Genomic DNA, 25,883 nt, shown 5'->3' with positions numbered 1-25,883 from the left:
ATCTGGCCCAAGTACAATATTTTATTTATGCATTCAGAAATTAATTAAGCGGTAAATTTATTTAGTGTTTCAAGAAGTAAAACACTATTATGCCATCGCTAATATGATATATTTTTCCCTAAAGGAAAATCAGAATGTAAAAAATAATCTCCCCATTTTGTCCCCCAAAGAATGGCGATACTTTTATTTGCTTTAAGTATCAGTATCATAATATGGCAAGAACTATAAAAATATAGTAATACTGTGACAGACGTATCCTTAAGAGTATATCCAGGGCTGGGGATTTAGCTCAGTGGCAAAAGCGCCTGCCTGGCAAGCGCAAGGTCGTGAGTTCGGTTCCCAGTACCGGAGAAAAACCAAAAAAAAAAAAAAAAAAAAGAGTATATCCAGAGAGATCATTCAATACCATATCATATACCTTAGTGAAATATGAACTATTTGACCAATATATTTAATGTATACTGTCTATTCTTTATGACCAAGATATTTAATATATAATCTCTATTCTTTAATAAATTTTTATATAAAGCTTAGATACCAGAGAATAATACATTTATAATCTTATAATCAAATAAATAATATTCCTGTATAGTATAGTGTACAAACATACTACTACAATTTTCTAAGCCATAAAATAGAAAAGGCATTGAAAGAATTGAGGCAACATACCAGCAATAGGGCCAGGGATATAGCTCAATAGCACAGTGCCTGTCTGGCAAGCACCATGTCCTGAGTTCAATTCTTGGTACCAAAAACAAAAACAAAACAAAACATACAAACAATGTAACAGTGTACACTGGGCTGTTTTTATGAACAAAGCATTGACTATAAAAATATTTAACTTTTAGTATTTGTGCTTTTACACCATGACTCTCCAAATTTAAGGTAAACAACCCTGTAATAGAAAAGCTGATCAACAGCAAATATAAACATTTAAAATATTAAAATGTAGTTATTTAAACTAGGAATTTAGTACCATAGTAAAAATCCAGAGAAAATGTAATTTGTAGATTTAGAAATGCAAAAACAAAAAAGTTCTTTGACTTTCAAAAGGAATATAAAAGAAGTCAAATTATACAACATGTAATATTATTTACCTACAATGTAATATTATGTTCCAATTTAAAAATTTACTATAGATGGTCACATGTGAAAAACAGCTATCAAACATTTCACCAATAAAACCAGGACATGAAATAGTTGGGGGGAAAAAAGATATTCCTTACAAGTTAGCATGTGGGGTGAGGCAAATATATTCAAAATAAAATTTACTAATAGAAATACTGAGGTTAACCTGTTCTTAAAGAGATGTTACTCTTTAATACAACTCCTAATTTAACTGGTGATGCATTTTCAATCTCATTTTTTTTTCACTATCAAATAATTCTTAAAAATACAACTGTGCAGAAATAAGGATGTCCCTTTTATTTTAGAGTATAAAGAAAGGAGATGGGGATATAGCTCAGCTGCACAAGCACCTGCCAGGCAAGTGCAAGGTCCTGGGTTCAAGTCCTGCCATTAAAAAACAAGGTACAAAGAAGATACAAAGTATACATCTAATAAAAGGAAGCATCATTACACTTAATTGTAGGTATCTTTTCTATCACCAGGTTCTTTACCTGCATCTATTCATTTTATACAATTATGTATCAATACTTCCTTTGGCAAATATTGACAGAATCTGCTAGTCACCTTTTGTGTGTATTAACGAAATCACATCTGTATTAATTCACACATAATTCTTCAACATTAGTATGTTTTGAGTTGAACACACTGCAAACTGATACAAAAATGTGCAAAAAATTATTACACTTTTTTTGTTTCTGTTGGTGGTAGTGGTCCTGGGGATTGAACCTATAGCCGTCACACTGAGCTACAACCCTGTTTTGTTCTGTTTTTCAGACAAGGTTTCAGTTGCCCAGCCTGGGATTGACTTTGTGATCTTTCTGCCTTAGTCTTTCAGAGTGCTATGATTACAGGCATGCACCACCATGACTGGCTACTTTTAAAAAGTCAATTTTAAAAATATGGTTCAGTGGTAGATAGTATGCAAAGTACATACAAGGCCCTAAATTTAATCCCCAACACCAAACAAAAACAAAAGAAAACAACAAAAAGAGAACAAATAAAGGTCAACTGAATAAGTGTTTATAAATTAATAGTGAAAGATCTTAGTTACTTTATTTAAAACATTTTCAACTTGTACTTTTATGCCTCTAATGCAATCATCATGTAGCTAAAAATTAATATCATCAGTCACAACTGAGAAAAATTGTAAATGATAAAATGAGTAAAGTTGTGGTGACAGTTAACAACTTACAAAACCCGCAAATACCTTCATATGATAAAAATCAATGCAGATGTTACATTAGTACATTAAGGATATAAAACAATTCTGAGTTCTTGTTTACAAGTAAATGTGCCATATATTCCTTTGCTTGGGGAATATGATGCTTAAAAATAGTTCAACTGAGATACTTTAAGTATAATGACAAAGATGCCTAAACCATGTTCTATGAAGGTAAACACTATGAATATTTTTAGTACCAATGTAATTTTGTATCCAGTAAACAACCAGAAGCATTCACAAGTTAGTTTAAAGAAAAAAATGATATGAAACCAATTCAGTACATATGAAAGAAAGATAATTCATTTTTCTTATAGATATAGCATCTTTGGCAGGCAGAACATGCCTGCAGTCTTATTCCAAGTAGTATATTAATGATATACCTTGCACCTGTCCTGAAGGACAAAACTCAAATTCTAAAAACATCTGGATGGATACTCATGTGAGCAGAAAAGATGAAACTGCTTCCTCAAACAAACAAAATAACTCTAACATGCACACACACAGCCTAGAATACAACACATATTCCATTTAAAACTGCCACTGTCAAGGGCTGAATGACTGATGGGTGAACTAATGATATCATACTACAAATAAAGTTTTAAAAGATCCTAAAACAAATACAGAGGGTATTAGGAAAAATGAATATGAAAGGATATATTTTCACATATTTTAAACTGACTAAATTTTTGAAAGTCCTAAAACTTTAAAATAGTATCTAAAGCTTTAAAGATGGAATAGATACAAGACACATTTCTTTCTACTTTCTAAAACTATGGTTACAGTTTTACAAATTACAAATGCATCTTTAAACAACTAGGAAATATCCATAAATGAAAACAACTTGGAGATTAAATAATCATAGGCAACTATCTTTGACAGTTTGGTGTATAAGTATTCAGGCTATTTTCCATTCACATATGTAAATAAATGAGATCATACTGTACTTGCAATTTTGAAAACTCTTATATTCAGTTACCTTATACCTAAATACCACTTCATGGCAATTAAAAGGCATACATATCACTCTTAATAATGGGTTCTTAGAATTTCACTGCAGATATTTTTATAGTAACCAATCTTCTATAACTAAGCATTAAGATTGTTATCAAGTCTTTACCATTACACATAATCAGCCCTTGTTGCTTATTTATGTTTTTAAAAATCAGCCTGAAATCATAGCAGTTGAGTGCCTTCCTGCTTCTGAATACATGACCTAAGCATAATAAAGAACATCTGTGATAGACATACTTTGTTTCATTAAAGCTATATAATAGCACCAATTCTGTTAACTCTTACTGCCTTAGAGTCACACACCCAGGAAAACTACGCTGTAGTTTTCGTCTTGAACTTCACAAACCCATAGAAGACTATGGGAAGAAAATACTCACTTAAAAACCAGTTTTGCAAGGTAAAGTGAAGAAACCTGAAGAGCATGTGTCTATAGTAATGTTAACACTGGCAGTCCCTAACACTGAAACATCTCTTTCACAAGAACTGGAATTGCTAAGATGATCATATAATTATGAGAAATAAATATTTTAATGAAAATGAGAGGTATTTTTAAAAGAAAACAGTGCCCTTAATTACAACAGTGCTGCTAGGTATAGTTAATGACCTTAAATAATAAGAAAAGTTGAACTTTAATGATCTGGACCACACCAGGGTCACAATTGGTAGCAGAACATTGATCATCATATTAAAGCCACCAAACACATGAAATGAATTACAGTACATCACACATCAAACACTTTGGTCTGGTGCTTCCTTCCTTTAACCCTACCGGCAGGAAATGCTCTACATATCCTTTGAGGTGACCAGACACATTCAAAAGTAGTCCCTTGTTGAAAAAAAAAACAACAACAAAAAAAACAAACCCTCTTGAACACTGCGATTTTCTCTGAAAAGGAGAACAACCTCTGCTCAGCACTGATGCACTATCTTTCATTTGCAGCACAAAAGTGGAGCTCCCTGGATAAGGTACTGTACTGCATAATGTAATTTCTTCCTCAAAGGGGTAAGTATAGAGAATGCATCTGGAAAAATATTTTCACATTATATAAGATATTTGGCAGATTCACCCATAAATTTTAGAGATCCAACTCTTTTATTATAGATATATGTACATAAGCTAAACATTACTATAAGTAAATATGTTTTAGTATCCGATCTTATAAATCAGCTTTTCAATGGAATATACTTACAGCACTAGAATGTATTTTTAACAATCTTTTTTTAACTTATGATCCTACTTTTAACCTGCACAGTATATAAATGACTCTACTGTACTACTGAATAAAAGACTGCTAAATTTCTGAGGATGTATTTTCAAAAATAAATAACTGAATGATGATGGACAAAACAGAGATTCAGATGGAAGGATAAAGTTCCCAGGGATATACCTGTTGTGAATAAAAAAAAAAATGAAAACATACTTGATTTTACTGTTTTTACTTTCAATGTAAATATGCTTGCAGCAGAATGTGACAGTTTATCAGAGTGGCAGGATATTAAATGATTATTTTTTCTGTATAATTCACTAATACTTGTTCTGTCACCAACTGAACAAAGGCCGTGAAATTCTATAACCTATGGATGTTATTTTTTCCTTAGTTTTGGGAAAACTCTTGAAGTTTAGTGGTACTATACCTCAGTTTTATCAGGTGTATTTTAAAATTACCTGGAAATACTGAGGTTGTGTTTCACTGAACATAAGCATCATGGTTTGTATTCACAAGTTAAATTACTGGGAATGTGTTCAATGCCAAAGACATGCTGTCCACAGTGTGTTTGATAAGCTGATATGGGACAGGGATTCTTTTCACTGTTGTGTCAGTTTATCAAACCCATACCTGGATGAGTCAATTCATTTAAAGGAAAATGGTAACCCAGAATACAAAGTAATGTTTCTGTTAGAGAAGCTATGTACTTTATAATGTATAAGCACGATGTACATATGTATATGACAGTAATAAGTAACTGTGGCAATAATTAAAATTGATAGAAATTGGACTCAAAAGTTCATGTTATAATCATATTTATTAAGATTTACAGGAGGAACTTCTCCAATGAACAGAGTGTTTCTTTTCCTTATATGGTAACCTCATTCAGAGATTTAATGTACATGGAAATATCATAGTTGGTAAATATTTGATATTAAGGTATGGTCAACAAAAGTTAAAAGTTCTGCTTTAATTTTAATAAAAATAATTTATATTTTTAATTGTATTATTGGATATTGGCTTAACAATAATGTCAAGTATATTTATAGATGATATGTTGAGATAAAATGTTTCATAATTTAAAAATTGATATTATCACTTAGTTGTATCAAAACTAATCTTTAGTCACAGCAGTTCGAATTTGGGTAATGTTTGGCATACAAGGGATTACTGCGTAGGACAGAGAAGGTTTCTGGGGTGCTGCGTTGTGTTAAGGTGGCTATATGCATATGCAAAAATTCATATTATATACAAATGAACAATACATTTTTCTGTGTCTAAGGTATACCTCAATAAAAAGATGAAAAAAGTACAAAGCAGAAAAATTTTGCTTATAATTTTTACCTGCTTTTACAATCACATTTGTAATTTATGAGTACAAAATATGTAATCATATTTTTCACCACTTTTGTCAATGTGTTGTTTTTCTGGTATTTGTCTTTCCTCAAAGTTCAGCATTAGAGATGGTCAGGAAAAGCATTTATACTTCATGAACAATTTGCTTTCAACACAGAGTATGCAAAGCCTCCAAACAAAAGGTAAGGATTTCTAGTGCATAAAAAAGCAAAATGATAGTATTCTAGGATAATAAGGTCAGTGTGTGTACCCTATAAAATACGAGATATGGCATACATGCATATTTATATTATTTACATTGGTTTATTATTCTAATTGGCTTTAGAAAATAATAATTATTGCTTTCATGCCAAAACTGCCAGGTAGTTTTGGTAAGAGCCTTTTACCCTACTAGTAATTAGCAAATGCCCTTATAGGCTGCATATTGGTAATTTACTATTAACCATACATATTAAATGAATTCACAGATCACTTGCTTCCTAATATTCTTTCTGATTAGCATTTTTACTGCTATTAGGGTTAAGAGATGATTGGTGGGAAATGGATATTAATCAACAAAAGGTAAAATGAATCTCAAATTGGAACTGCAAAGCGTTTCACAATTATAAGTTTTTTAAACTCAAAGCTTGTTAAACAATTAGAACTCCCCATCCATTCACCTATCCATCCATCCACCCATCCATCCATCCTGTTTAATCCTTTTAGTTTAATAAGTTACACAATACGAACAACTATAGGAGTATATATGCAAGTTATTCTTTATAATACTTAATCATTGTTATTTTTGGAAAAAGCCTAATTCTTCCTTTATATCAGACACCTAGTAGTACAATGTTTTACTACTTGTTAGAATTGTCTTATATGTCAGTAGTTGTACTGAACTATCATTACATTCCAGATACTCTGAAGATTTTAGATATTTATTGTTAATTTAAAAAATGTATTTTAAAGGTATACTATGGCCCCTTTCACTTGTCTTTAAGTTCAGAAATGTTTAGCTAATAAATTCACATGATACTTTTAGTGCCTCCATGAATATACACAATCAGGAACTGATATAAGATATTACAGGTCTATTGTACTGAATATACCAAAATGTATCTGAAAGAAGTACACAATAATTTTGTTACAATAAAAACTGTTACAATGGGAACACAAATATACTCTTATTCTGTAGCTTCTTTCCAGTGTAAATTTCTGGAGGGAAGCATATCAATAAAAAGGATAAAATACATTTGAAAAATTCCGTAATTTATGACAACAGAACCTACAATCATTTTCAACATTTTTATTGAGGTAGGTTTTGGCAGCAAACACAAACAGATTCATGGAAATTTACATCCTGCTACAGGAAGCCACAAAAGATGCAGTTACTCTGGAGAGGGCCAAATGTAAATCCAAAGCCTTCAACTAGATCAGCTGAAGAATATAACAAGAACTACAACTCTGCCAATAGTATTTTCAAACAAAGCTTTTAGGCAAGTTACTCTAAATACCTACTATCCTGATCTCTCTGACTTGCTAAAAGGAAGTTATTTGAAACCAACACTAAACATTACAGCATGAAGGTCATAATGTCGCTAGATATGAAACATACCTTGCCAAAAACCAACACAATGGTTATTTTGAGAACATTTTATAAGAAGAGAATTAGGAAGAAATTAAAGGTTGGGAGAAGGGAGGAGAACACAGTTTTGTGGGATTTGCAGAATTTAATGTTAACATCGTATCTGGAAACCATAGATCACTGTTAAAGTAGATGATAATCTAGGTTTCAGGAAAAACCATAAAAATTTATAAAAGAAAAATCTCAGAATTTGAGCTGCATACATCAGGTATATAACATTGGAAATGGTAACTGGAAAGTCAGGATGATCATGATAAAATGTGCTGAGTAGGTATCACAGAAGAAATGACATTAGAAGTTAAAAACTGTCCAGAATTTCATGTGAACTACGGCTGAGTCATCTGCAAATATGTTTCTCTTGGGTGGCTTGGAACTTCATCAAGTTTTATTAATTTTAACCCTTGAATGATATAGTCCATTAAACAGTTTTAGTAAATTATGCTTTAAAAAAAAATCTCAGAAATTTGATTATACATCCAAGCCAGTAAAAAAACTAAGAAGTATTTTATAATAGTTTATAAAAATCTGTGCTAAATTTCATGAAAAAGCAAAATTTCCATTTGGAAAAAATGTATTTTTTTGCACTGAACATTTATTTTATTAAAATATCAGTCATGAAGTGAATTTCTGTAATGCAACTTTCTCAATAACTGCATAATAATAAGAGACTATCTCACACTTCATTGGACTGCTGGTGTCATATCAGGCTCATACAGATAAACACAAACTTACATCTTTGTAAAAGTAAAAGTTGTCCACAAATATAATAAACACATGGGAAAAAATTCTGTATATTCTTGAAAGAATTCTACTATAGAAAGTGTTCTAAGGGTGCAAAATGAATCAGCTGCCCCACCTTTTATAGTTCTTTCAAGGTGAAATTACATGGATTAAACTGCCAAAGAGAAGTGTGCATGTGTCAGAATTCTCACTCCTGAAAGATCTTTTAAAATGTTTCCCAAAATTACCATGAATTTTCATACAATACATGTAAATTTTTTTTCACGATAATGAAATCCTCTATGGAGAGAAACTGAACCTCAGTACCAGATTTAAGTCTATTAAACACTGATTGTATTAAAAAGGATTAGTAAAGTCTGCATAAAAGAAATCACTGAAAAACATAACAATTGACAAAGTTTTAAAAGAGTTGTGCAATAAATTAGTCACAGATAAAATCACAGAAGGGATAAGAGAAGACCCACAAATATTTATGGCATGAACAAAAAGCTGTATGAAGAAGTATATAAACATCCAATAATAAGAAAGATATATCTTTTTCAAGTAAAGCATGAAAGTTAACTTTCTAATTAAAAATATCACAAAAGGAAAAAAAAAAGTAATATTTTAAAATTCTTTTAACCAAACTTCATTTATACTTTATTCCAAATATTCTGTTATAATAACTAATATTTTTAAAATGTCTCAGAGTAGGAATTAAAAGGTTTTGTAAAATTTTATGAAATATGAAAATTTTACACAATATGAAAGTGTCATGATTCCGGAAATTAATATATAATCTTAAATACCTTTAATCCAGTCATACTTATTTTCAGATATGTACCTTGAACACAACAAATTCTCAACTGTACAAGATGAATGGGGAGAAAAAAACACAAGTTACTATGAACCTGTGTAACATACTCATTCAACACTGATATAATTTTGATATATAAAAGTACATGTAAACAAACAGTATATAACTGTCCTAAATATTAATATCAATAGTTATTTCAATACAATATATTTAATTTATGAGTATGACAATTCAAAGCTAAGAAAACTAATATAAATTTTAATTCATCTCTTTTACTTTATAATTTTGAGACAGAATTAGATAAATAAACAACTTTGCTAAAGTAAGAGAAAAGAGAGTTAAAGGTATTTATGTTTTTCCTAAGTGTGGTGGCACACACTTATAATCCTAGTATTTATGAGACTGAGATAGGAGGACTGCTGTGAGTTAAAACCAGCCTGGGCTACACAGTGAGTTCAAGGCCAGCCTGAATGACATAGTGATACCCTGTCTCAAAAAAAGTATTTCTGTTTTATAATGATTTAAAAATATGCTATGAAATAGTCATAAGAAAATAAAGGGAGTATATATATAATATATATATAATATATATACACACACATATATACATATACATACATATATATGTGTATATATATATATACACACACACACACACACACGAGAGCTAAGATAATTGTACTACTAATTTGTTTGGCTTATTGAAAAAAACAGTTAATGCTTAATTTTTTTTGGACCAATGTTTCATGCCTATATCTGGTAAAGCGAACAACTACTTTGAAGATTGCGATATAACCACCATTGTTGATTTCCTATCATTTTGTTTTGAAATTCTGTATTGTTTTTAATGTTCTTTAAAAAGTTTTTATTCTCTTTAAAATAAAAAGTAAAAAGAAATAAGAATCACAAAATACAAACCAGCAAAATCTGTGTTAATATTTATATCTTGTCATGACTCATTTCAGAGCTCATGCAAGATGTAAGAAAAAATTTGATGACAAAACTATTAGCTAAGGACCTCCCCCTCTCTCCCTCCCTCTTCTTTCTCTTTTCCCCCCTCCCCTCCCTTCTTCCCTCTCCTCCCCCCTCTCCTCTCCTCTCCCCTCCCCTTTTCTTCCCCCTCCCTTCCCCTCTCCCTTCCCCTCTTCTCCCCTCTCCCCTCCCATCCCCTTTGTCTCTTCCTTCCTTCCTTCCTTCCTTCCTTCCTTCCTTCCTTCCTTCCTTCCTTCCTTTCTTCCTTCCCTTCCTTCCCTTCCTTCCTTTCTGTTCCAGTGCAGCAATAAACATGCTGTGATTTAAATGCACAAGTACTTTCAAGAACCATGAAACAGAGACACTAAGAGTTTAAGTTTTCATGATGAATTATAGCTCTCAGGCTATATTAGGTCCTCTATCCCAGCTCAACTCAGAATATTTTAAAGTTTGTCCCAGCAATGGCAGGACCCCCCTGCCCTGGCCCACCCATGTAATCTTTGATAATAAGAATGTTAGGGAAAAAAACCCTAATATCTAAATAATAAAAAAGAAAAAATAATAAAAGACTGTGAAAATTTAAAAAAATCAAATTTGAAACAATGTTACACAATGATTATTTGTAAGTTAACCTAAAGGTAGTTTTGACTTTACAAGAAAGTCTGATACACGCATCAAGACATAGTATTAAAGAGCACAAGTAATAGAAACAGACAGTCCTGGTTCTGTCACTTATTTTATGTATGATCTTAATGAAAATACTCCTTCATTAAAGCATAAAGTTCCATGAAAGTAGAGACTTTTTTCTAGCTTAGTGAAGGACAGTATATTCCCAATAAATAACTGTTAAGTGAAATTAGTAACAAATAGATTTTAGAATTTGAAAGATCTTTATTCTGTTGAGCTGTAATTAATGTCACTGCGACATCTATAGATCTAATGACCTCAGGTCTGTTCTTAGCTTCAGAAGGAATGAAACTACTCCCTATGATACATGATAGACAGAAGCATTTGAAGGGTGTCATGTCATCTAGGGGTATTTCTTCATTAAATTTGAGACCTTAAGCTATGTCAGTCTTACTATTGGACCTTCAAAGATAATAAAATGTTTTAATGATTGTGGTTTGGATTTTTCTTTCTTAAGAAATGAAAACATTCAAATTTGTTAAAGATAAAAGCTTCTCTTTCCTCTCAGATTACTACCTTAGGCTTGGAACCTTCCCTTGGACAGATATGGCTCCATCCTCTCTTTCTGCTGCTAGCCTCCTCTCTAGACTCATCAGGAAGTAGTCTCTCTCACTGATTTTCAGCAATCTGACCATGTAATGCCTGGCTATATTTATTTTACAATATTTTTCTTGACTGGAGATAAAATGCTGGGTTGTTTGAGTTGGTAATTTATAACGACTTTGGAAAAGCCTCCGGATAATCTTTTCATTTTGTTCTATTTCTTGTAATCTATACCTGTTAAATATTTTGGCAGTACCTGACTTACCTTTCAGTTTGTTCTCCTTTTTTATTTTCTTCTTTCCCTTTTTATCCTCTCTATGCTTCAGTCTGGATAATTTCTATTTTACTATCTCCAAATTTACTGATCCTATCTTCTTCTGTGTCCATCTGTAGTAAGGCTCCCCAGCAAGTCTTTAATTTCAGATAATTTTCTTAGTTTCAGAATAAAAAAAAATAGTTTGTGTCTCTGAAAGCCTTCATTTTTAACATTTTTCAAACTCTTACTACAGGAATCCCAATATCTCGGTTATATGCTAGTGTTTTTTTTAACTAATTTGTCCCCTGACAATGGGTCATATTTTCCCACTTGTTTTCTTACAGTTCTTGACCATATATCTAAATACCATGTTTTTAAAAAGAAACTTAAGGATACTAAAATCAACAGGTCCCTCCCATGGAGGAGTATCTTTTTCTGTCATGTAGATTAGACAAAGAATGGATCACCTAAACATAATGAGGATCTGAGCTGGTATGCCCTTGGTTCACAACTATAGCTGTACCCAATCTACATTTGGTTTCAAATGTCTCAGGAGGACATCTACCTTGTGTTTATGCAGGCCTCTCCCTGTGGTGTATTGATATTCAGTGGAAATACAAAACATGCTACAATTGTGCACTAGCTATATGAAGCTTTGTGAGTAGTCACATGTAAAAAGTTTTTTAAAAAATGTAAAATAGTTCAAGAACTATAAGTTACTAAGTCTACAAATATGTCATTGAAACATATGGCTGATATACAGAATATTAATGAGGCATTTTACTTTGTTTTATGTTTTGAAAATCTGGGATGTATGTTATACTTACAAAATATCTTTTGTTAAAGGCACGTTTTAGGAAGAATTAGCCACATATGGCTAATGGCTATTGTATTAGAAAGTATATCTCTACTGTGTGTTTGTCTTTTAAGAAATGTGAAACTTTAAGAAACTCAATTTCTTTACCCTGGCACTTCCTCTCAGAAAAACTATGTGGACTGGCTGGGTGTTAGGGGTTCCTCCAGATTCCAATTTGTCCCTCTAGCCCACATGGTTGATATGTCCCTTCCCAAACAAAATCCTTTTGCTTATATCCAGTAAGACAAATACTACCCAAGTTGAAAAGAACCTAGCCTTCCTAACCCAGAAGAGAATTTCTCTCTCTGGAATTAATACCATTGGGCCTCTTAGTCACACCACATTCTGATATTTTCCTAAAATCAATGTTATTGAGATACCATTGGCATCCCATAAAATCTGTTTTTTAGAGGTTGTTTCTTATTTATTTTCATTGTGCTTCCCATCCAGCACTCATTGTACTTCTCATTTTATAACACCACTATTTAATTACAGAACATTTTCCTCATCCCCAAAAGAAATCCCATAACCATTAGCGGTTATTTTCCTCTCCCCTAAGCTCCTAGCATTATTCTACTTTCTGCCTCTATGGATTTGCTTCTTTTGGAAATTTCATCTACACGCAACTATATAATAAGTGGACTCTCAGTATGACTTCACTTTGCTTAAGGATTTCAAGGTTAAGCTATTGTATTGCACATATCATTACTTTATTACTATCAATGATAAAACAATATTCAATTGTGTTAATATTCCACATTTTGTTTATCCATTCATAATTGGACCTTTAGGTTGTTTCTACATTTTGGCTGTTGCAGTAGTCCTGTCATTCCCCATTTCCTGACACACAGCTCCTAAAACTCTTGGAATCTCAAAGCAGTAAGAGTATTTTCTGAATGCTAATGAGATGTCAAGTGACCACAGGAAAGCCCAAGGCAGAGAGTTAAAATTTTCAGCCTTACTCCTCAACCTCTAAAAAAGGGAGAAGGGTTGAAAGTTGAATTGATCACCAATGGCCAAATATGGAATCAGTCAAGTCTATGTAACAAAGCCTCCATAAAAATGTAAAAAGGACACCATGTGGATAAGCTTCTGGATTGCCAAACACATGGTGCTATGCTTAGAGGGTGATGTTCCCACACAAATTCCTGTCCTACATACTTTGTCCTAGATAGCTAGCTGTTATCTGAATCCTCTGTAATATCCTTATAATAAGTGAGTAGAGGTAAGTAAACTATTTTTCTCAGTTCTAAGACAAATTAGCTGAATCCAAGGAAAGGGGGTCCTAAGAATCTGATTTATCCAGCAGTTCAGAAGCACAATCTGTACCTCTTGATTGGAACTTGAAGGGGAAGAGGAAGTCTTATGGGATTAACCCTAACCTGTGGGATCTGATACTATCTCTAGTCAGATACTGTCGGAACTCAATTAAATAAAATCATAGGACGTGCAGTTGGTATTTGCTGCTGAATTACTTGGTACAAAGAAATTGTTTTCCCATCTGCTGTTAAAAACGTTGGACTGAGTATTGTATAGAATCTGTGAAGACAGGAAAAGAACACTTGGATTTTTTCAAAAACTTCTATAGTTCCAAATTATCCACAGCTATTTTTTTTTTTATTATAGTCATCCTACTGGGCTGATTATGACTTCTATTTAATAACAATAGTGTCAAACATGTCTATATATACTTATTAGTCACTTTTTATCTGATATATATCTATTTAAATTCTTTTCCCATGTTTAAAATAGATTTTGTTTTTACCAGTGAATTGCAAGCATTCTTTCTACACTCTGGATATCAGTCCCTTACCAGGTATATGAATTGCAAATATTTCACATTTTGCAAATATTTTCACTTCATTTCTAAACTCACTTTACAGATGTTAATAGTGGTCTTATAATATAAAATAGATTTCTCTCACCAAGTTACCTAAGACCCCAGTTGAGCACTGCTTTGTCTTGAATTATGAAAGGTAAATGCACACTGAAGAATTTCTAATGGATAGAAAATTACAGAATTTTCACATAGAATTTCTGTCCTATTGTAATTTTTTCCCTGGATTCTACAGGACTCAAGAGTTGTAACTTTGGTTTTTTAACTATTTAACCAGAGACAATTATTATTTTGGATATATGGTTTTTTAATTTGCAAAGTACTAAGCAAGATGGATTACATAATTTCTAAGGCCACTTTCATCTCTGACATCCTAAGATTTTATACAAACTTTGGTAAATAAAAATTCAATTAAGAGGTCAATATTATAAACTACATTAAAAATTAATACAGGGGGCGCTGGGGATTTAGCTCAGGGGCACAGTTCCTACCTGGCAAGCACGAGGTCATGTGTTCGATTCCCAGTACCAGGGGGGAAAAAAAAAACCTGCTTAAAAATTAATACAGGGAAGAAACCATGCCATTTACAACAAAGGAAAAAATTATCAACAAAGGAAAAAAATTATTCATATACCTCTTAGATCTATTTAGGGTAAAAATAGACATCACCTTTTAGGTGGTAAATGGATTACCAAAATTAGAATCTTTCCCTAGCAGTAATGCACAGTAGAAAACAGTAGGAATTTATTTTGTAAAAGAGTAAAGCTACAACATCTGAAAAACAGACCAGCATAAAGAATAAGACACTTGTTCATCTGTATTTCTATGACTTTCTCACTTGGTATTATTTGCAACTGTACTTTCATGTCGGGCAGCCGTGCCAACTTCAGTATGAATTATATATTATTTTTATCATGTTGATTACATATGTTCACCAGTTTAGCTGTTCATATATGCTTGGTGTGGTTTGCAAATACTCAGTGACAAAATCCAGAGCACAGCATTTTCACAGAAAGTGTTTACTGTGAAATTTCTCCTTAGAAGTTTGCTTTTCTTTACATCTTTGATCCATATGACATCCATAGTCCTACATTTCAAATAGTAGCTTACACTTAAATTAAGAAAATGATTCACTTTGATACAACATGACTACAGTAGGATACAGTGGTTCGAGAGAGGACCTTATTTTCTTATGTGATTAGAGAGTGGTCAAATTTGAAGTCTGCTAAAATTTTCCAAACTATGCTTCTTCAGTTTTATGATACTTAAATTCTGTTATTCATCAACACTTCACAGAAATACTTGATTTGTCTGAATGAATTTAAAAACCCACAACTGAAGAAAATCAGAAAAACCTGGTTTTATATATCAAAAGCACTCGAATGAAAAGTATTTATACAGGCCACACTAACCAAGTTTTATTGATCACTGTACTTCTTTGCAACAATAAATTGCTGCAATACTGAACACAAAAAATTAAACTTACTGGTAAATATCTTTCCTGAGAACAGATCTGCCAAGGGGATTATCAGCCTGAGGAGCCATGGCAACAGAGCCAATCTTCAAAACCATCGTGTCTTCCTTTGCAGCCTGATTAACTGTTACAAAAGAAATGGACATATGAATACATTTGAGAAAATGGGATGGAAACACACTAAGATAGCAGCAATAAATAAGGAAAAATAGGTTTAAAATAAAAATATTTGATGCTTTTCTTTATATTTCCTTCAAATCCAACTAACTGGTTTTCTGTTAGAATATACAATTAAAATAAAAAGGAAAAACATTAAAATAAGTATAAATATAAATGTAATGCTGAATCCATGTATTTATCTAACTTCATAATTTTATACTACTGCATCTTTCTCCCAAATCATTTTCACTTTTGGGTTTCTAACAATTCACCGTTGTCTATAAATGTATGAAATGATATTAACAAAGTGTTTACTGATATTTTTCCTGAGAAACTGGCTTCTCTTTACAGCTTTGATCCATACGATATCCTAAAGTTCAAGTGATGGTATACACTAAAATTAAGAAAATGTTCCACTTCAATACACTGTAGCAAAGTCTCAAAGCCATTTCAATTTACATATTGAATAATAACTAAATACTAACAAACACATATGTACACAAACATACAGCATAGCTCTTTTATTTCTACAATGCCAGAAAAGCCAACAGAAATATGATGGTTGCAATATTAAAGTTGGAAAAGAACAACTATTTAATACGAGAAACTATTTCAATTTGCTATTTTAAGCACTTTTAATATATTCTACTTTTCTACTGTGAAACTGCTTGAGAAACAGTAACCTTAACTGTTGAAATGAAGTTAAAGTAATGTAAGTAATTTCAGAAAGAAAAAAAAGATATACATATCATAACATGTTCTCATCTTATGAAGTTCAACACTATTTGTATAACTCCCTGGCTAATTCAGTATCTTTTCTATGGAATATCCGGGGATGGTAGGGGTATTTTACTACTTGTTTTCCAACACATAATTCTATTATAGTGGCTGAAACATTGTTTAAAATTTCTTAATAATATATGACTTTCAAGTAAACATAATAAAACTTATAATTCATCTCAAGGAGCTATCATCTGCCACAAATAGAAAGGAAAATGACTGGCTGCAAGACCTCAAGAATATCCTGAACAGAACATGCCTACAAAGGCATACAATCCATATTTCCCAAAGTGTGGTGCCCAAAGAATGCAAGAGCTAGAAGATTATTTCCAGCTGCTTGGGCAGTACACTTGGTATGGTCTGACTTAGGTTAGTCTAAAAAAAGAAAGTTGGAATTAGGAAAATCAAAAAAAGAAATAAGAAAGATACTTAGGTAAGGGCAAGAAAGAACCAGTGTAAGATGACCACAAAGGGAACAGAGAAAGCTAAAATGTTAGAGAGTAGGAGGAGGGCAGAAAAAACAAATGAACCAACATAATAAATATTAGCATGTGGATGTCACAGTAAAGACAATACTTTTAAATGTTCATAGGGGAAGAAAAGATCAAACAGAAAAGTCTTTCTCATGTAGCTGCACTATTTTCAAATGACTACAAGTCTGGCTTGATTATAAATCCTTATACTATGAACATTGTTTACATTTCACAGATCTTGCATTTTATGTCAAGCTTATCAAATAGTTCCATGTGGTAAAACCTCTGATTAAGCAGCAGGCATAAATTAAATCAATAAATAGTAAGCTTGGGGAATATACCATGCTACAAAAGTGCAATTAGTGCAGTTGCTAACTGTTCTTTTAGCCTACAGATACTACTCACCATATGAAAGTCTGAACTGTAACAGAAACACTGCAGTAAATCAAGTACATATGGAAGGAAAATGATGTACTTGGTGTTACACACAAAGCCAGATCCACAAACAGAATTTTGTTTCTATTAGAGCCAAAAGTGTTCTCAGTAGATTATACTATGAAGTTATAGTAAAACATACATATAGGGGCTGGGGATTTAGCTCAGCAGCAAAAGCGCCTGCCTGGCAAGCGCAAGGTCGTGAGTTCAGTTCCTGGTACCGGAGGGAAAAAAAAAAAACAAAACATATATATGTGTATATATATATACACACACATAAGTACACACATACATATATTATTGATAAACTAGGTTATAATTTATTTATTATAGAAAGTATACGGCCTATTGAACTGTTTTACTGATATAAGCAAAAAATAAAAATGTGTATTTATTATTTAAGAAAGTATCAAGTGTATTTTTAAAAACAGCCTCAGGAGGAACTACTCACCCCAGAAGATTCAAAATAGGACCAAAACAACAGTCATCTATTCTGAAATAAAAAGCTTAAACTGGAAGTGAAACACTTGTAGATTTATATCTTGATAATAACTGCACACAATACAAACAATATTCATGTGGAAAACTCAGACTTTCACTATCACTCTTTTAAATAAAATATTAAAATGTTAAATATATTTTATCATTAGCTAAATTTTAGATGTGACTTTAAAATTTTGCATTAACATAACAAATGTAATCTGAATATTTTATCCTTTGGGAGTCAAAACAAGAGTGTGTATGTGCAGATGCATGGATGCTTATGTATGTATGGCAAGTGAAAAGGATATAAATAACTTTGAAGTTACGAGCTTGCATCAGCTACTAAAAGTTTAAATAAGAGCAGCATTTTCATGTAATTGTCAGATAATTTAAGACTGTTACTCGTGACTTAAAAATGTCACACATGAAATAAGTGTTTTCAAGACTTTAATTTTCCTTTAAAATTCTCAATATAATAAAACAACTAAAGTCTAAAGAGTATTTGAAATTTTCACTGTGTAATATTTTTATAAAGCCATAGTTATTATGACAGCCAAAAACAGACATCAGCAAAGGGTTTTAGTTATTGCCATGTTCCAACTGAGGACAGAATGAAGGTTCAATAAACGTGTACAATTAGGAAAACTAGGTAAATTTAGTTTACGAATTATCTTTAAAACAGGCACATATTGTTATAAGCACCGTTGTTCTGTGATATATTCATAATAAAGTTTCTACAGAGAAGCATGATATACCAACAATTACACTATCTTACTCATTAAGGCAGCTTATAATACATTCTAATCTCATAAAATATAATTCAAAGAATGTTTTTTGGGGTACTAGGGATTAAAAACAAAGCTTTTCTAGGAAAAAAAAATTCTTGACTTACTGGAGTTATTTAAATAGTGATATTTATTTCAATGTAACTGTCATTTCTATCATGATTTCCTTTGTTACATCATAGCTTTCAACACATATCAAATGGAAATATCCAATTATTCATATAAAGTACTTTAAAATTTATATTTTACAATGGTTAAAGTGGTGAACTTTACGTCAGATGAATTTTACCTCAATGAAAAAATTTTCCATTTTCATGAGTGAATTATCATCATTTGAAATAAAAGTAGCAACAGAAAGAGATAAAGTGTCAGAAAAAAATCTAATAATATAATGTACCAAAATCCTTGAAGTTCTGGCATGCATTTTTGCATCTGCATTTTCAGTGTGGACACAACGACAATTTGTAATACTTCAGGTATATTAAATATAAATATAAAGATATACTCACAATTTGCAAAAACAAAAAAGTAAAGATATTTGCAATATAGATGCCAGACTATTTCTGTTTCACTTGTGCTTTCCTCCCGTTCTCAGTTATAAAAGTGAAATGGTGGTTAATCCCAGTAATCTTTTATGTGCATCTTTTTAACCTCTTCTGTGGTTATAAGAAAATGTCATTTTGCCTTGCCAGCTATGGTTCTTAGAGAATTATCTTGTATAAAAATGTAAGTTTCTTTTTTTTAACATGGCAGCTTTTCATTAGCAAAAAGACTAATAAAAGTGATTAGATCTGTTTGTACCATCAGTGGTATAAGTCATTCACTGGGACAGCTACATATGTACCACTGGTAGTTCAAGCCACCTGGTAGTGAGACATAAATCACAGCACTGCTGTGAATGCATTAAAACCTCTGCAAATTTAAAGTAAATTGCATTCAATAAAAATCATTAGATACTCATATAGTAAAAGATAACAACAAGGAAAAAGAGCGTAAGTCATAACTTCTACAATACATTTCTAGCTTTTGCTTTTCTGATTAGTAGGTCATCTCCTAAATCACTTGTAATTGTCCAGTCCAGACTCCTTACTCTTTACCATTCGTGTTTTTACAAACTATCTGAATAGATGAAACCAACTATATAGTATTGTCAAAGTATATTAGTATATTCAAAGAACAGTAATTATACATCTCAAAGTAATGAATTTTAAGATAACCCCTAGCAAAAGAATTAGACATAAAAGTATGAACTGGTAGGTATTAAGAATCCATAAGCATAACATGATCAAATTAGCTCCAGTCTAGATATTTTGTTAAGTAAAAAATATAAAGCTGTATAACTTTTTCAATTACAGAAATAGTAAAATCATCTTTCCAGTGGAGACAGAACAAGAGACAGAACTAGATTCTGAGAAGAGAATAGAGCCAGGTGCTTTTCATTTGTTACGTATTATCCCTGATCATTCAAGATCTTTTTCCCCTCCAAATTGAAAAAGAAATCAAAACAAAACAAACACCCACCCCCAAACTAAACTTCTACTATTTTTATGTTGTACAGACTATTACTTATCTCTGAAATATCCATTTTCTCTTCTCTTTCAAATTCACAGGACCTTAATTATTGTAATTATTAGCTGGGTATATGCTAAAGTTTGAAATGTAATGTCCTCCAAAATGTCTATGTTTCAACCCTAAAATGATGTATTAAGTAGTGGGACCTTTGAAAGTAATTAGGCCATGAGAGCTCTGTCTTCATATAAAGCAGCTTCTGTGAGCCAGGTTGTCCCTTTTTGCCCTTCTAGTTTTCTACAACTTGAAGACTAAGCAAATAGCTGTGATCCTGAAAGCAGAGGGAAGAACTCATCAGGCACTGAATCTACTGACATCTAGAAATGTGACAAATAAATTTGGAGTATTTATAAATTGCCCATTTTAAGGCTTTTTGTTATAGTAGCAGAAATAAACTAAGACAGCATGACACCACCCAGATTAAATATTGTATCTCTGCCTATTTTGCACCTGAGCACGACCATATGATTAAGTCTGTAAAACAGGCACACATGGAAGTGAAATCTAAGAAATACAGAATTGAATTTAATAAAAGGGCATAACCTCTTCACGACAGCAATTAGAAATTTACTATAGCACTGATACTAGGTACTTAGTCTTATGTTCATATATACTTTGAAAGTAAGCTATTATTACAACCTACTTACAGTGTTAGGTGCTACTATTACTACTTTACACGAGGCTCTTAGATTAACTTAGTCAAGATTTCAACTCATAAAGTAGGGATTTGAACTCCTGTCTGTACAATTTCAAAGTCCACAGCATTAACAACTTGCTATGTCTCTCAAAATCCTAAATTTTCCATATTTTTATGGCATAGAAGAAACTAAATGTGTTAAAGCATTCTTGTAAGCAGAGGCATCGGAATTGTAAGTTTAATTAACTTCAAGATATAGAATAATTTCAGAAGGCATTGAAAAGGCTATAAAAAGTCACAGCAGCCTTAATGAATTGACTAATTTTTTTTCCATACTGAGTCTACAAATGGATATTTCAATTATAGAATTTTTATATATGTCAATCATATAATTTTTCATCACTATGATCATTACTGTCAAGGAAAATTTTAGTTTTATATATATTTCTGTCGGTCTGTTTGCCTATCTATCTCCAAGCATTTGAGTTTCCTAAAAGCAATGACAGATAGTATAACCTTTACTGGGAAAAGCCCTGAAGAAGAAAAATCTCGATCTTTTACTCTACTTAAGGAGTCAGATATGTATCTAGTATTCTAGTATAACTTCTAAAGATTAAGATAGAAAATGACTATAATATATTACTCTTTCTAAAACATACTAAAGTGTAAAATAAAACCAGATGCCCTTATTCACACAAACACCCAGAAAACTAAGGTCTCCAGAAGAAAATTATTTAGTATTAAATGAAAAAAGTTAGAAGACAATACCTCCAACAGTTGGCAGCATTTCTTCTGTTTTTGGAACAAAAATTCTGATTACACTTGTGTTGATATAAATCAAAGGCAAATTGCGTGAAGTCAATGTATGGGTTCTTGTGGGCTGACCAGGAGATTTTCTTTTCTCTTTCTGTCTTGGGAGTTCCATTTCAAATATACTTGCAATGGCATTAAGTAAAGGAAAATAAAGGACAATATCAAAGGCTTGGGCTGAAAGAAGAATTTCATGGAGAAAATGAGGGGAACCATCCATTAAACCTTCAGATAACTTATGAAAACTTCTTCGTTCATTTCTTGATGTTAACTTGTGGCGGACATTTTTTGTTACAGCTTTTGTATATGTCAGAGAGAGAAATCCATGCTGCTGATGAGAGCCATCTAGAAGTTTCGTAGTTGTCTGTTCCACAAAAAGGAAATCACGATACACATTTCATTAGAAAAAGAAAAGATATTTAAAAGAAGAAAATGTCCTTAGTATTTTGCTCTTTTTGTCTTACTCATTCTATACTTCTTAATAAAAAGGTGACTGCTTAAGTCTGCAGATGGGGAAAATGCTTCTATCACTGTTAAAAATGACATGAAAACTGGAAATTCTCTACCACATTTTTTTCTGAACCAATTATTGATATACAGAATCCTGTTCTGCAAATTACTTAACACAAAAATCAGAGTATATCTTACATTCCCAATTCCTCTTCCCAATACCTGAAAAAGGGTTTGCTAGTAGACTGTAAGGAGTGATGCTAAAATGGGACGTGAACTGGGAAAGAAGAAAAGTAAGAGAATATAATCAAACAAACGTAAAAGTAAAAAGTAACAAACCCAAACTGTTTCTGAGTCTGTGATATCCTATTGCTTCTAAACCTTTCTTTCTTGTTCCTTCTTTTGTTGATGCCTTTAACCAAATGACATGGTGAGAAAAGGACTATTCAAATGGTTATTATTGCTAGATTTTACAAAGAAGTGAAGGGAAAACAATTCACCTTTGTAAATGTTCTTTTTTCAAGTTAATAATCTGACCATTACAAAGTCTTGGAAAGTAATCATTTAAGGTTGTGAAATATAATCATTATTCCCATAACAGTCTGCCCTCAAAACATATTTTTACTGTTATTAATTTTCTCATTTCTTCTATTCCTTGCTTTCCCTTTCTTTTTGGTTTCTACACTCAAAGCAAAGAAAAAGCAAGCAGCACCATAAAGCAAGAAGAAAGGCTGCTAGTGGGATCACCATGTTGCTGGCCAGCAGGCAACAACAAAGAGCAGCTGTGATGCAGCCTAATGTGGAAGAGGACACAGCAATGCTGATTTTTCCAAGTGTCTAAACTGCACTTCAGGAAGACACATACTCTCATCATTACTCTAAATAATCCAACTATAATTAATATCTATCAATAGCAACATTTGAATACTGGAAACATTATAAAAAAGGTATTTCAGTGTACAGATATTTTAATTTGGAAAAACATTTAAAATATACTCAACACAAGCCTTCTTGAAAGTTAAGCTACTGAGAGAAAGGCTTTCATTTATCACATTTTTGTACTTCTTGCTCCTTTAATAAAAGGGGAAAAATATACTGAGCTGGAATTAAAATAATGTAAGTTTTCCTTTCCATAGAGAAATAATCAACACTTAATACTACTTAAAATGAGTAGTAGAGGGGGCAGGGGATTTAGCTTAGCAGCACAGCGCCTGCATAGCAAGTGCGAGGTCGTGAGTTCGATTCGTGGTACCAGGAAAAAAAAAATCAGTAGTAGAAAACACTGACAATTAAAAATTTCTAATAGAAAGCAACTAACTTTAAAACATTTGGAAAAAATGATAAACACTTTTTTTTGTACCAGGAATCAAAGTTAGGACCTTGCGCTTGCCAGGCACGTGCTGTGCCACTGAGCTATATCCCCAGCTCTAATTTTTTATTTCTTAATTTTTGCTTTTTTGAGACAGGTACTTACTGTGTAGTTCAGACTGGCCTTGCACCCATGGCAATCCTGCCTTAGTTTCCCAAGCACTGGAGTTACAGGTATGTGTCACCATACCCAGTGATACATATATTTTAGAAGGAGTTAAAAATAAATTTTTGACAAGTTTTAAAATTAAAAATGTAGCCAGGGATATAGCTCAGTGGCACAGCGCCTGCCTGGCAAGAGTGAGGTCCTGAGTTCAATTTCCGGTAACAAAAACAAAACAAAACAAAATAAACCTAAGAATGTTTTTCACAGTTTTTCAATACTGCACATTCAAAAAGACAAAAAATAAATCTAAGCAGAACCTCCAAGGATATAAAAGCCACATTTCAGAAGTGTTTTTTTCTAGTAGGAAGAAGAGAATATTAGAAAAAATTCAAAATCAAATCAGAAAATACTATTTGCTATTATGCAAATATGCTACTAAACATTAAATGCAGAAACAAAATTATTTTAAATATCGTTATAATGTTAAGAATGTGTCTCAAATCTGTCTTGAACTGCAAAACAGGAAAAGGAATAGTTCCTCCATGCAATGATTTAATAAATTCGTAAAAGAATGATACCTGCTCTAAATATGTAACAATATCATGCATTTTTGTTTACTCAAGAATATCACTTAAATTAGCTTAAGAACATATTCATATGTATACCATCAGAAAATAGAGTTTTAAACTTCTGAGACACTAGTATAAGATACTGTATTCATCTTCTAGCCACTCAATGTCAGAAGTACACCCTTGATCAGATTCAAGAAAGCATCCAAATAATGTACTTTGAATTAGTTGAAAGAAGAAAACAAAGGCATAATAGGAAAAAAAAAAAAAGTGAAAAAATAAAAGACAAAAAGCAGTCTCACCAAGAATCACAAAAGCAATGACGACAACACTATTGGTCAACTCTTGATCATTTGGTATGTACATAGTTTAAAAGAGTATTATATTTAACATCTGACTATGATTTTCTTATAATGATGATAAAATTAGTTTATATTTATAAACCCAGGACAACAACAGCATATACAAGTGACTCAGAAACAGATTATGTATAGTGAAAAACCAATCCAAGATTTAAAAATACATTATAATTAATTTACAAAATGAAAGATACAGAACAAAATCAAAATCAAGAGTTGACTCTATGGAAAATTCAATTCCTTCTCTGGGTTCCTGTTAAAGGGAATTCTGTAGCATAATTTAAAAATTATTTCTTACAGAAGGAAAGAAGCCAGAGCAATTACTGAAAGGGTCCTGCTTGCTGATGGGTCGAACCAACAAGGTGCGTCTGTTCAGCTTGTCAGTACAGGAAAGGAAGACACCTCCACATTGCCCCAAAGACCAACACTCTTTCCCAAGGCTTGAGGTGATGGACAGGAGCAAAGAAGGTGAAAAGACAAAAAGTAATAAAAGCCATAAGCAAAAACTAAAACAAAAAAACACCAAAAAAGAAATAACAAAAAAAACTGGACAGATTTTTATTCTGCTCAAGTTTGCATAGGTTTAATTTGAGCAATTGCTAGGTGTAGCTGCTGTCTGGACCATCTTCTGTAAATGTATTGTTATGAAAGTACACAAAAATAACTGCTTTCAGTACATAATTACCATGTTATTATGGTAAAGGGCAATATACCATGAACTCACTATTAGGAAGGGGAAGTTTTTCAAAAGGTCAACATAATAGTTCAATAAAGATAAAGTATAATAAAAGCATCCTACCTTTCTTTTTTTTGATATATTTACTTAATTGCTATAAAGGAAGATGGTTACAAAACATGAGCAGATTAAAAGAATAAAGTTTTAAATTTACAACATAATTTTGGAGGAAGCAGTAAAAAATATTCTGAGCTCTAATTCTTGTAACCATTAGTCCTTCTGCATGAAAGAACTAAGATAAACAATTTGAAATATATCTTCAAAGATTGTAATTACTAAATGAGTCTCACCACAGGTTTTTCTTTGCACTGTAGAAATATTCCTTCAAAATGTCCTGACTGCCAACCTTCCCCTGGCCTGGAAAACATAAGTTTACCTTATCTGTTCTCTTCCATTTTTCTCAATTAAAAGTTGAGCATATATAACTCTTTCAATAATTCTAAAGTAAAC

General features: G+C 32.0%; 1 protein-coding gene across 4 annotated transcripts in view; it reads right to left on the bottom strand.

Annotated features, from left to right (window-relative positions):
- The window catches only part of Vps13b (vacuolar protein sorting 13 homolog B (yeast)), a 657,708-nt gene that overhangs the window by 312,923 nt on the left and 318,902 nt on the right, over positions 1–25,883 (bottom strand). For 2 of the 4 annotated variants that reach the window (XM_005381855.2, XM_005381856.1), the window contains exons 28-30: positions 24,996–25,137; positions 21,804–22,209; positions 15,727–15,838 (exon numbers count right to left, since the gene is read on the bottom strand). In XM_005381855.2, coding sequence (XP_005381912.1) covers positions 15,727–15,838; positions 21,804–22,209; positions 24,996–25,137 — 660 coding nt within the window. Of the gene's footprint in view, positions 1–15,726; positions 15,839–21,803; positions 22,210–24,995; positions 25,138–25,723; positions 25,791–25,883 lie in introns of those variants that run through there. The other 2 variants (XM_005381857.2, XM_005381858.2) reach the window with 2 other exon arrangements.

This window comes from Chinchilla lanigera, unplaced genomic scaffold (assembly GCF_000276665.1).
Source record: "Chinchilla lanigera isolate Chin_1 unplaced genomic scaffold, ChiLan1.0 scaffold00016, whole genome shotgun sequence".
Taxonomy (NCBI): Eukaryota; Metazoa; Chordata; class Mammalia; order Rodentia; family Chinchillidae; genus Chinchilla; species Chinchilla lanigera.
Note: the sequence above shows the minus strand (reverse complement) of the source record. Positions and strands in the feature narration are given on the sequence as shown.